The following is a 12,145-nucleotide window of genomic DNA, read 5'->3' on the forward strand; positions in this document are numbered from 1 at the left end:
TCGGAAAAGTGCCAGGAAGTGTCTATTTCAGTTTTAATTACATACAAGAAAATAATTTACTTTTAGGAAATTAGGAAAGGGAGTTTACTATCCAAAGTTGTAAACTATATTCTGTATCTATTCAGTACCGACCCAAGTACAAAATTGGTATTAAAGTTACATTGTTTAATTACATATTTTAAAAATTTTAATGATGGTTACCTTCAGTGGCGTATTTACGATTTTGTTTCGGGAAGGGGAGGGGTTTTGCCTGAAAATGTGAAAATTCTGCAAGATATTTCATATACTTTACTATAGTAAGTAAGATTTGGGGGGAGGGCTTAATCCCGGAAGCCCCCTTAAATACGCCACTGGTTACTTTCAGTAACCGTAAGAGTGAATGGAAGTTCTTTACTTTCTAGAAGCCATTCTTATTTTTAGTGAATGAGGATGAATAAGTATGCAGTTCAAAATGTAAAATTAAATTCTTCTTTGAGCTGTACCGTTGATAGTTTAGAATAATATTAAACATCAGAAGATGGAGGAATTTCTGTGCTACTGAGGAAGCCAGCAGGCCATGTTGAAACCGTTTGGCAGTTTTTTTAGAAACATCTAGTAGTAATTAATGAACACTGGATTTAATTCATTAAGTAATTAATGAACGCTAATTTATTTCATTAAGTAAAAGACATTTTCTATATTTTGCAGTGCCGTAACAAGTACACCTAAGAAGAGAAAGTCAAAAGAAAGCAAACCATGTCCAAAGCGATTCAAGAGGGAATATGATGAAATAATTATGGATACTCCTCCGGAACATAATCCTTTTGATCAGTTTTCAATAGACTTTAATAAAGGGTGCAATGCTATGCTGAAAGTATTCAGTTATTTAACAGTTCATGAGCTTCTGAGAGCAGCTCGTGTCTGTCGCACATGGCACACCATTTCAAGTCATCCAAGTTTGGTAGGTATATGGTACGAGACGTTAATGATAGATTGCGACAATTAATATTTATTTTATGTGATTCTTCAGAAGGTATCATATTTTTACAGTTTTTCGCGTGTTACACTGTTTGCTAATTCATGTAGACAATATTTTCCGGATTTACTTGAGCCTTTTTTTTTTATTTTTTATTTTATTTTTTATTTTATTTTTTATTTTTAATTCCTAGTTTTCTTGTTCGGGGGAAAAGAATGACTTCTGCACTTAAGATCAAATGAACGTATACATGTAGATTAGTATGCTTTTTTCCCTTCTGAAAATTGGTAAACGTTGCACAGAACAATTTCTGATTAATAAAATGTGCACTATTTGTTTTCAAAAATAAGTAAGAAGAAAAGAACTTTGAACTAAAAAGCGGCACAAGAAGTAATCCGGTAAATATTTTCTACATAAATAGGCAAGCAGGGGCTGGTGAAATATTGTAACCTGACAAAGTACACAAGTAACAATATTTGCTCTTTTATGTGGTTTAGTGCGTTAATATTTATACGCAACGTATAGAAAGAGATACATGGTAACACTCGTTTGGGCTAAGTAAGTGGTGTTTCCGAGCATCAAATCACAGATCTGTTCTTTTACACATGTTTGCGAACACTCGTTGTGAAGTTGCTTGATAGCGGCCTGTAGTTCAGCAAGCGTTTTATTTCAGTTTTTCTACAGCACGCCTTTCTTCGTTATTATAGCATTTTTGTTTGAGAAAGAGTACTTTTTTCTTTCTTTTTTTTTTTAAACTAGTGGTGAGTGGCTAGGATTCTTTGAACATGACAATACATGTATTAAACTTAAGTAATTACTGTATTGTGCACTGAACGAATATAGACCGATATAATGAAGATGTTATTTCGGTAGAACAGGGCGCAAAATTTCAAAGTTAGACGCACTCGCCAATCCAAAAATGATGGTCACCAGTATCTCTCACGTACAAATTATGAGGCAACCATTTCGATTGAGGGTGGGAAAGGAGGGGCGAATCACAACGTTGTGAAGACTTCACTTTCCATATCCGTTATGGAGACTTTAAATTACGTGCTTTCTCTTACTCAGTGACAATTATTTTCGTGCGAAACACACTGCGCAGCACTGAGAGTTTAGGCAGAAACCATACCTACTGAACACTGGATTTTGCGCCCTGCGGTAGAAGGTAGAATGGTTAGGTTTATATGGTTTGCAAAATAAATGTTGAAAAACAAAAGCCATGGTGATTGGAACGAAGCGATTGGTGCCAAATATAGAAGTAGGCGGGGAGAAAGTAGAGCAAGTGACTAGCTCTTGATACCTGGGTAGTAATTAGTGTTAGTATGAAGTGCGAACGTGAAATAAAAGCAAGGGTAGGAATGGCGAAAGGAAAAGACTCAAAATGCTTCGTGTGGGGTATTGTTTTGTATGGGGCAGAAACATGGATATTACGCCAAAGCGATGAAGAGAATTAGCTGGAGTAAGCCGAAAATGAATGAATGTGTGTTAGAAATGGTGGGAGAAAAAATGTAATTGAAAAGATGAAGAGAAATTGATCGGCACATCGGCTGAGAATGAACTGTATCATGAAGGACATGCTGGAGAGTATGATGGCAGGAAAGAAGGGGTGGGCGTGAAGGAGGCTACAATGGATGGACGGTATCAAAATAGAAAAATGATACATAAAAACGAAGATGTTAGCTAAAAGACTGTGAAGCTTTTCAGTTGCGGCAAGGGATATGCCAATAGTGGCAGAATACCTATAATGATAATGGGTATAGGCCTAGTAATATTGTTTGCAAAATGTTACTATCTAATGAATAGAGTGCGGATCAATATGCACTAAAAACGTTGAAAATATGGATGCAACTATGTACTAAAAACAAGTAAAATATGCACACTAATATTCAAAATATTCTCCAAAGGATATATATATATATATATTTGAAATAGCTATATTTTTCAAACTACTACACAGTTGAAGATAAGGATGAAGTAACAATAGCGTTCATGTCAAATTAGATTGCAAAATCTTGAATCGAATTCTCAATCTCTAGTTGTTAAATACAATCTTAGATAAACCGTTAACTAGTTTTGAACGTAAGTAAATTGCAGTGCACTACATCTCTCTCTAAATTTGTTAGTGGAAATTTCTTTTGTTTATCCGATAGTATGTCTTTGTATGATTAAAATGTACGCTGTACTCTACAACTTATCACTGGACAATGTTTAAATGCAGCTATGTCTTCTGGCTTGAGATTTCGTAATAATTCTCTTGATTCATCTTGTAGCACATACTTCACTTTGCACATAAAATTCAGATCTTGGTTCTTGGAAGCCAATGTGTCTACTTTTTCTGCATCAATTTTCCCCACTGATGTTGGAACGGACACAATTTCTTTATTGAAATTTTCCCAGAGAGTGAGTGCTGTACACAAAAACATTCTTTCTGTCTCCAGTTGCGTTACAATCGAAGGGAGGGATGCAAAATATACATTTATAAAAGAGAATTGGCTTTGTACAGTTTCTTTCCTGCATGCATCTAGCGCCTCTGAAATGCACTTTGATTCCTTTGGATCTAATGTTAGTAGTACCTGAAATATAAAATACGTATGCATTAACACCGACAGTATTTTACCATTGTTACAAAAGTATATATAGTTTAGTTAGCATCGTTCTTTAAAAACAAGTATATATAGTTTAGTTAGCATGGTTCTTTAAAAACAATGATTGGAAAAAAACTACTTGCCTGTTCAACGTCCTGGGGATACCTACTATAATACCGAGACGCCTGAACCCATATTAATATCGGTTCAGGAGGCAGGCGTGTGTCAGGAAACATCGCTTTGGAAATCCTCACTCTATAAAGTGCTTTCAGAAATACTTTCTTCGTAGCAGAGATCACATTATTTACATCTGGAAACTGTGCATGAATTTCTTTCGCAACTCTATGAAGGCCATGTACAATACACGTTACATGGGTCAACTTTGGATAGAACACTTGTAATGCTTTTCCTGCTTGAAGCATACATGTGGCTGAATCTGTGAGGAAGATTAGAAACTTGTCTTCTCTATCTTCAGTCGGCCATAAAATTTCGGAAAATAAGATAAACGAATTAAGAAATAATATTGGTAAAAGAAACAGACTAAGTTCAGGGCCGGCTCTTCCATATAGACAACCTAGGCGGCTGCCTAGGGCGGAAATATATAGCGGCGGAATGGCAGACATTTTTTACCTGCGATTTGTTAACATTAGCCAAAACGTACGTGTGCCAGCGCCCTACATATTTAGGAAGAGGAAGTTAATGAAAAGTGGGATCACCCAAGATCGATTACTGCTCACCTAAATGGAGCGGGGGAACTTTTATTTGGCCATAGTACGTTTCCTGTTCCCACTGTTCATTCTATGACTAAAGATGATCTGCATTATTTGAATATCCAGACTCCGGATGCTCGCAAAATGTCGCTGACTTAAAGTTTCTACATAAGGTAGTCAATGGGAACTTAAGGTCTGAAGCCCTACTTCAAGAATTACTCCTTCACATTCCTAAGCGTGTAGTACCAAATACCCACCTTTCCCGCCCTAGACTGTCGATTATCCAAAGGTCCTTCTTTACAGAGCACTAAATTTATATAATCAGATAACAACTGAAGTGGAGATTTTTTAAGCTACTCAGCTTTTCACAGAATAATTACACAAATTCAAAATAACTAAAAATGAATTAAGAAACTTCATCTTTGCTTTCTCTTAACCATGTTGTTTTATATTTACAATGTACATCGACATGATTTACATTACAATAAAACTTGAATTTCCTGTTACCCTGTGGTTATATTAATAAAATTTCATTCCAAATCCCACAGAAATAATTTGTGTGTGTGTGTGATTGGCTTATAGATTACTTATTAAAGCCTGTCTCAAGACGGGACTGAAGTAAGGCTGCGATTCACGATCTAAAACTCACGACTTTACTTAACGATCGTGTGAGAAGTAACTTGCCCTTAGTCCAGGTTGAAATTTTCTGCTGTCCCTATTTGGATCCTGACTTGAAAGAAATAGAAGCAGTTTCTATTTTCTTCTGGACTTACATACAACTACCAATCAGAAAAGAGTAGCGCCTGACGACATTCAACTTTATTTCTCGCTATAATTTCAAAACAATGTTACCTGGACAATAGAGTCAAACGAAAAATATGATTTTTTTTTTTGTATAACGTGAAGCACGATTTATATTATTAAAAAAAAAAAAATCAATAAAGACCTTAGAGAGGGTATGCAGTGAAGTAAGTAGTGTCCGCCCGAACACTACAGGTGTGAACAAATGTAATTACATCTTTTAAAAGAATAAAAATAGGTGATTTAAGTATATTGTGCACTTGGTATACCAAAAAATGTTACGTTTAAAACAAAAAAAAAAAAAAAAAAAGCGTACAGGTTTACTTTTGGCGCACCACTCGAAATAATTGTTCATAAATTGGAATTCCTTCACTAATTTCCTCCTTAGTGTTTTCTAAATGATTTGTGCTAGGTGACATGAAAATATCCACATGGCATAGTTAAAATTCTAGGGGTATCATAAGGAATTGTTGAAAAATTATAATTCTTTTACGATTTGCGTATAAATACAGCGTCCGGATGCATGCATAAAACTACAGCCCAAAAAAACACAACCTGCAGTAGGTCGCCACCAAAAAGCACCATTGGCAGAGTTATGAGGGAGAAATGCCCCCCCCCCCGCAACTTTTTAACAAAAAATAAAAATGCCACTTATAAGATCCGTCAATTCTCATTTGTGTTTACCGTGGCCCCAGCAGACAATTCCTAACTCCGCCCATGAAAAGCACGAATGCTATCTAATCGAATCATAGCAGGGCGAAGCTGGAGGGCCCGAGTGTTAGCAAGGGGGTGCGTCTGAAGGGAGGCGCGTCAGCGAAAGTGGGTATCCGCATATGCCAGGGTATGAAAATGAGTGAGTTTTGGCAACGATACGAGTTTCAATAGCATTTTTCATGGTTTCATACTAATAGCGTTCTATTTGTAAACAAAATACAACTTCTGTGCACTGCAGAAATTCACCGCCGGTGGAAAATAATTTCTATACAGGCATCTTTCATATGAACTCACTTATTTTATCCGTCGTAAAGCACTTGTAATAATTTTACACTAGTAAACTTACAGTTGTAAATATAAAATTCAGATGTGGTGCGCCGAAGGTATACCAGCAACAAAAACAAAAACAATAATAGTTAATTGTCATCAGTGTTGTGTGGCCTTCGTGCAATTTTAGGGACCAGTTCTACAATGCTGGCACAATACAAAAAGTCCGAGTATAGTGCATGAGAGGGGTTCCTGACGCGGTATGAGTTTACTTTATGGGCTATGTGGGCATTTTTTGTGGGTAGTGAGCTGACCGGATACATTCAATACCTATACTAGAAAATTGCTCTATCTTCTTTATTTTAGCTTTCCGCGCCTGATGACTGCCCTGATTTAGATATTTGGACAAGTTATTTGATTTTCTGTTCTACAATCTGGTGAACGCAAGGATCTATAGACCTTTTTTCAGGTGATACAGATTCCCTCATGTTCGTATCTCGCTGCCGAATTTTGTTTGTCTAGAGCTACTATAATGGATAGCGACAAACGGTTTTCGGCAATCGATTAAACGTTTCAAGGACAACTCCCATATTCATTCTTAACACTATAGTAAAACCGGAAGTGGTATAAATGAGTCATTTCCGGCTTTATTGTTGATCACTATAGAGCAAAAACGGTAAAAGATAGCAGGAAGCAATTTTCGGCAATCGATAAAGCGTGTCAAGGGTAACTTTCATCTTCATTATTAACGTCCTAGTAAAACCGGAAGCAATAGAAATTAACTATAATTTCCGACTTCAAATTAATCTACATAGGGAGATAGGGAGAAGCTGTTTTGGGGAATCAGTTTAGCGTTGTGGGAATAAGTATCGTCTCCTCTCTTAAACTTCTAAATAAACCGGGAGTGGCAAAACCCAACTACTTCCGGTTTTAGTGTTGATCACAATAGATTAGAAACCGTAATAAATAGCGAGAAGCATTTTTCAGTAATCAGTTAAGTGTTCCAAGAATTTTCTAATTCGACTTTAATCTTTCTACTCAAACCGGAAGTGACAAATCAATCACTTCCAGTTTAAGCATTGAGTGTTATAGAATATATAGCGAGAAGGGAATAGAATGGAAAATTTATTAAGTGCCCAAGAGTGTGTTCCATCTCGACAGTAATCACTCAACTAGGAAGTGAAAAAAAATATACTACAAGTTCTGTTTTCCAAATCAATTGAGAAAATATTACGTAAATCTTTACTGTTTTTACTATTAGGATTACGTAGTGAAACTTGTAACATCGTAATGTTTGTGCATACGTCCGTCCGTTACTCCGTACGATGACATTTGGACGGATGCGAATTTTTAAATTGTTTTTGCAATAGAAAGATACAATGATTATCTCGAGGGAATTCTTTAATAGAGAAGATTCACCAACCGGAAGTGGTAGTAATAAGTCATTTCCGTGTTTAATGTTGATCATTATAGAACAAAAACGGTAATAGATAGGGAAAAGCGGTTCTTGGCAATCGATTACACGTTTCATAGCCAACTCTCATCTTCATTCTTAATAGTCTAATAAAACCGGAAGAGGTACGAATGAGCCATCGAGAATGGACAATCGAAAAAGCGTTTCAAGATTAATCTACGTCTTCACCCTTAGCACTCCAGTAAAACATGAACTGGTACAAATGAACCATTTCCGGTTTTAACGTTGATCACTATAGAGAGAAAAGGGTAATAGATAGTAAGAGGTAGTTTTCGGCAATCGATAAATAGTTTCAAGAATAACTTTCTTCTTCATAATTAACACCTTAGTGAAAAAGATGTGGCAGAAATTACCTATAACTTCCGGTTTCAGTTTAATCTATATAGTGCAAAAACTATAAGTTATAGAAACTGTTTTTGGGAACTAACTTAGCGTTGTAGGACCAGGTATCATCTCTATTAAACTTCTAATCGAACCGGAAGTAGCAAAACCCAACTACTTCCGGTTTTAGTGTTGATTGCTATAGATTAGAAACTAACAAGCGATAATCTGTTTTCTGTAATCAATTAAGTGTCCCAAGAATATGTTCTATCTCGACTCTTATCTTTCTACTAAAACTTGAAGTGGTAGAAATCAATCGCTTCCGGTTATAACATTGGGCGTTATAGAATGGATAGCGAGAAGGCTTTTTTTGGTAATTCATTAAGTGCTCCAAGAGTATATTCCATCTCGGAAGTGATCCCTGTACTTAAATCGGAAGTGAAATAAATATACTAGAGCTTCTGGTTCCCAAACCACTACACAAAACATAACATGATCCTCTTTAAGCTTTTATTATTATTAGGATCACGTAGTGCAACTTGTAATATCGTAATGTTAGTACGTACGTACATATATACGTCCGTTACTTCGAAAGATAACATTTGAAAGGATGCAAATTTTCTATTATTATTATTATTATTATTTTCAATAAGTAGATAGTGTGAGCTTTTCTCGAGAGAGTTCATTAATAGAGGTGATTTGACAAACAAAATGGTAGAAATTATTTTTTTTTCAGGTTTTAACGTTGATCAATAAAAAACAAAAACGATAATGGATAGCGAAAAGCGGTTCTGGGCAATCGATTATACGTTTCAAGGGAATCTCTATTCTTATTCTTAACATTCTAGTAGAACTGGAAATGGTAGAAATGAGCCATTTCCGGTTTTAACACTCATTACTATAGAGCAAAAACGATAATAGATAACGGGAAGATGTTTTTGGCAATCAATTAAAGTTTTCAAGGATAACCTTCTTCACATTTAACAAGTTAGTAAATTCTGAAAGTAACAGAATTGAGCTATTTCCTGTTTCAACGTTGATCACTATAGAGCGAAAACGATAATAGATAGTAAGAAGCAGTTTTCGGCAATCGATAAAGCGTTCCAGGAGTAACTTTCATCTTCGTACTTAACACCCTAGTAAAAAGGAAGTGTAGAAATCACCTATAACTTCCGGTTTCAATTTAATTTACATAGAGCATAAACTATAAGATATAGGGAGAAGCAGTTTTATGGAATCAATTTAACGTTGTGGAAACAGGTAAGTTATTACCTCTCTTAAACTCCAAACCGGAAGTAGCAAAATCCAACTACTTCCGGTTTTAGTGTTGATTGCAATAGATTAGAAAAGATAACAGATAAGGAGAAGCGGTTTTCTATAATCATTTAGTGTCCCAAGAATATGTTCTATCTCGACTCTAACCTTTATACTAATAGCAGAAGTGGCATATATCAATCACTTCCGGTTATAAATTGACTGGAGAGCTAGAAGGGATTTTATGTAATTCATTAAGTACCGCATGAGTGTATTCCATCTCGACAGTAATCTCTGTATTAATACCAGAAGTGAAAGAAATACGATACAAATTCCGGTATCCATACTAATAGAGAACATATTACGTCATCCTCTTTACGGTTTTTACTAGAGTTTATTTTTAAATTAAATATTAGCAGGATGTTTACTAAATTTTGTGAGCTACTAGCCCATTCCCTAAGGAATAAATACTGGCATATTCTGTGGTCAAACTCGGCCAAGAACAGGGTGGACGCGGGTTGCATTTCATACCTTATTACTCGATAACTACTTAATTAGCCAGCAGCACTTTCTTGATAACTATTGGCCGAATCGGAACAAAATTCGGTGGTGGGCAGCCCTCAACCTAATTAAGATCTCTACATTTGCTGCTCGAGTTTGGCCAAGTTTTGGGCTTGATTTGCGTGTGGTAATTTATTTTTCGGTAATCTCTTGTCAGTTCCAATCTAAAGGATTTGCCATTACAGAAAGCCGCTCGTAACTATTTATCGATTTTGCTTTATAGTGTTCAACGTAAAACCGGAAATGGTTTATTTCTACTACTTTCGGTTGGTAACGAAAGGAGATGTAAAATATTCTTGGAATGCTTAATCGATTGCCGAAAACCGTTTTTGTTTTATAGTGGTCAACGTTAAAATTTGGAAAAGGTTGATTTCTACCACTTTCGGTTTATGGATCACTTCAATTAACTAGCTCCTCCGAAATAATTACTCTACCCATAGTTTGCAAAATAAATAAATATATAAAATAAAATAAAAATTTGCTTTTTTTCAAGAGCTATCGTGCGCAGTAACTTAGTCGCAGCAGCTATCGTGGTCTATTATTATTATTATTATTATTATTATTATTATTATTATTATTATCATCATCATCATCATCGCGTCTATGTTCTGTTATTCTTTTAACTGTTAGAGGAAAAGTTCATTTTTTCTACAGTCTCACTTTATCTGTAATGCTACTTCGGTATTATACTTAATGTTTAGTTAACTCAAGAAAAAGCGGATCTAGTTGTGTGAATCATCCATTTCATGTTAGCCTTCGGTGATCATTTAGTACTGCTCAGCGAGGTAATTTAACAGAAGTACAATGTTCTTATAGAATATTCGTTGTAGTGTTATAAAGTAGGAAATGATACAAGACGCTGTGTTTTCTAAATTAAAGTTTTGGGATCCTCTAGGGCAATTGTTCCAACATTTTTAACAAGCGCCGACATTCTTAAACCCTACATACTTCACGCCTACATCATTCGCGATGTCTTTGACCGTTTCTGCAATTTTAGTTGCAGCATTGTATTCTCAAATCATCAGTAATAGCAATAATAATAATAATAATAACCTATTCTGTATACAAGACAATATAAGTGAGTTACCCATTATCGACCAAGCCATAATGCTATAATTAGCAAGAATACTCTTTTTGACGAAAGCAAGGGATAAAGAAGGATTTTTGGAAATATGTATCCTTAGGGGCGTAAATACGATAGTGTATCTTGCTAATCCCTGAGGTAAGGAAGATGAAACTTGGCATATAAACTAATCATTAAAAATAACTGAACATGTTTCTCACAGTTTCTGAAAATTCCGCACCTAAACAAGAAAGGAGTAATTCGTATAACATTAATTTTTCAACTGTATTTTATTTCATTTATTTTTAGAAAATGATAAATGTCATCATCATAGATATTCTGCCTTTATTGGCAGGTCACTTGCCGCAGCTGAGAAGCTTCCATGCTCCACGGTCCTCCGCTAACCTCTTCGTCTTCGTGTATGATCCTTCTGTTTTTATATAATCCATTAATTGTAGTCTCTTTTGCCCCCTCCCTCTTTCCCGCCACCATACCCTCTACGACGTCCCTCATGATACAATCTCTTCTTAAGCAATGTCCCAACCAGTTTCTCTTCCTCTTCCTAATAATATCTAAAAGTGTTCTTTTCTCACCCACCATTTCTAACACTCATTCGTTTTCCGCTCGACCCAACTAATTCTTTCCATTCTTCTCCACACCCACATTTCGAAGGCTTCCAGTCCATTTTCATCACCTTTACGTAATGTCCACGTTTCCGCCCCATACAGTACAACACTCCACACGAAGCATTTTATGAGTCTTTTTCTCAACTCTTTATTCAAGGTCCCACAAAACATACTTTTCTTCCTCCTAAAGGCTTCTTTCGCCATTCCTATCCTTGCTTTTATTTCAAGTTCGCACTTCATGTTAATACTAAGAATACTACCCAGATATCGAAAACTATTCACTTGTTCTATTTTCTTCCCTCCTACTTTTATATTTGACACAGACCCCTTCGTTCCAATCACCATGGCTTTTGTCTTTCTAACATTTACTTTCATCCCATATTCTTCAAAACCCTTTCTCATTTTTTCTAACATTTTATTGATTTTCCTTTCAGATTCTGCAACAAGCGCCATATAGTCTGCAAATCTTATGCATTTAATCATTCTACCTCCTACCGAAATGCCATCATCATCATGTAAACTCTTTTTCACTATCTCTTCTAGATAGACATTAAATAGTGTTGGCGAGAGGCAGCATCCTTGTCGAACTCCCCTTCCAATTGCACTCTCTTCCGTCAGTTCTTCCCCTATCCTAACACTTACTTGTTGGTTCATATATAAGTTTCTTATTAGTCTTCTATCTTTCCATTCCAACCCTATCTTCGTTAGAACTCCCAACAACAATTCCCAATTCACGCGGTCGAAAGCCTTTTCTAGATCAATAAATATAACATACACCTCTTTCCCTTTTTCTATAAATCTTTCACCGATCGCC

The 12,145-nt window shown here is 35.7% G+C and overlaps 1 protein-coding gene across 2 annotated transcripts in view; it reads left to right on the forward strand.

The window, feature by feature from the left end:
* The window catches only part of LOC145694974 (uncharacterized), a 90,507-nt gene that overhangs the window by 52,007 nt on the left and 26,355 nt on the right, over positions 1-12,145 (forward strand). For both annotated transcript variants that reach the window (XM_081771788.1, XM_081771787.1), the window contains exon 7: positions 688-940. In XM_081771788.1, coding sequence (XP_081627914.1) covers positions 688-940 — 253 coding nt within the window. The remainder of the gene's footprint in view (positions 1-687; positions 941-12,145) is intronic.

Source organism: Thermobia domestica, chromosome 9 (genome assembly GCF_964235325.1).
Source record: "Thermobia domestica chromosome 9, izTheDome1.hap1.1, whole genome shotgun sequence".
In the NCBI taxonomy this organism is placed as follows: domain Eukaryota; kingdom Metazoa; phylum Arthropoda; class Insecta; order Zygentoma; family Lepismatidae; genus Thermobia; species Thermobia domestica.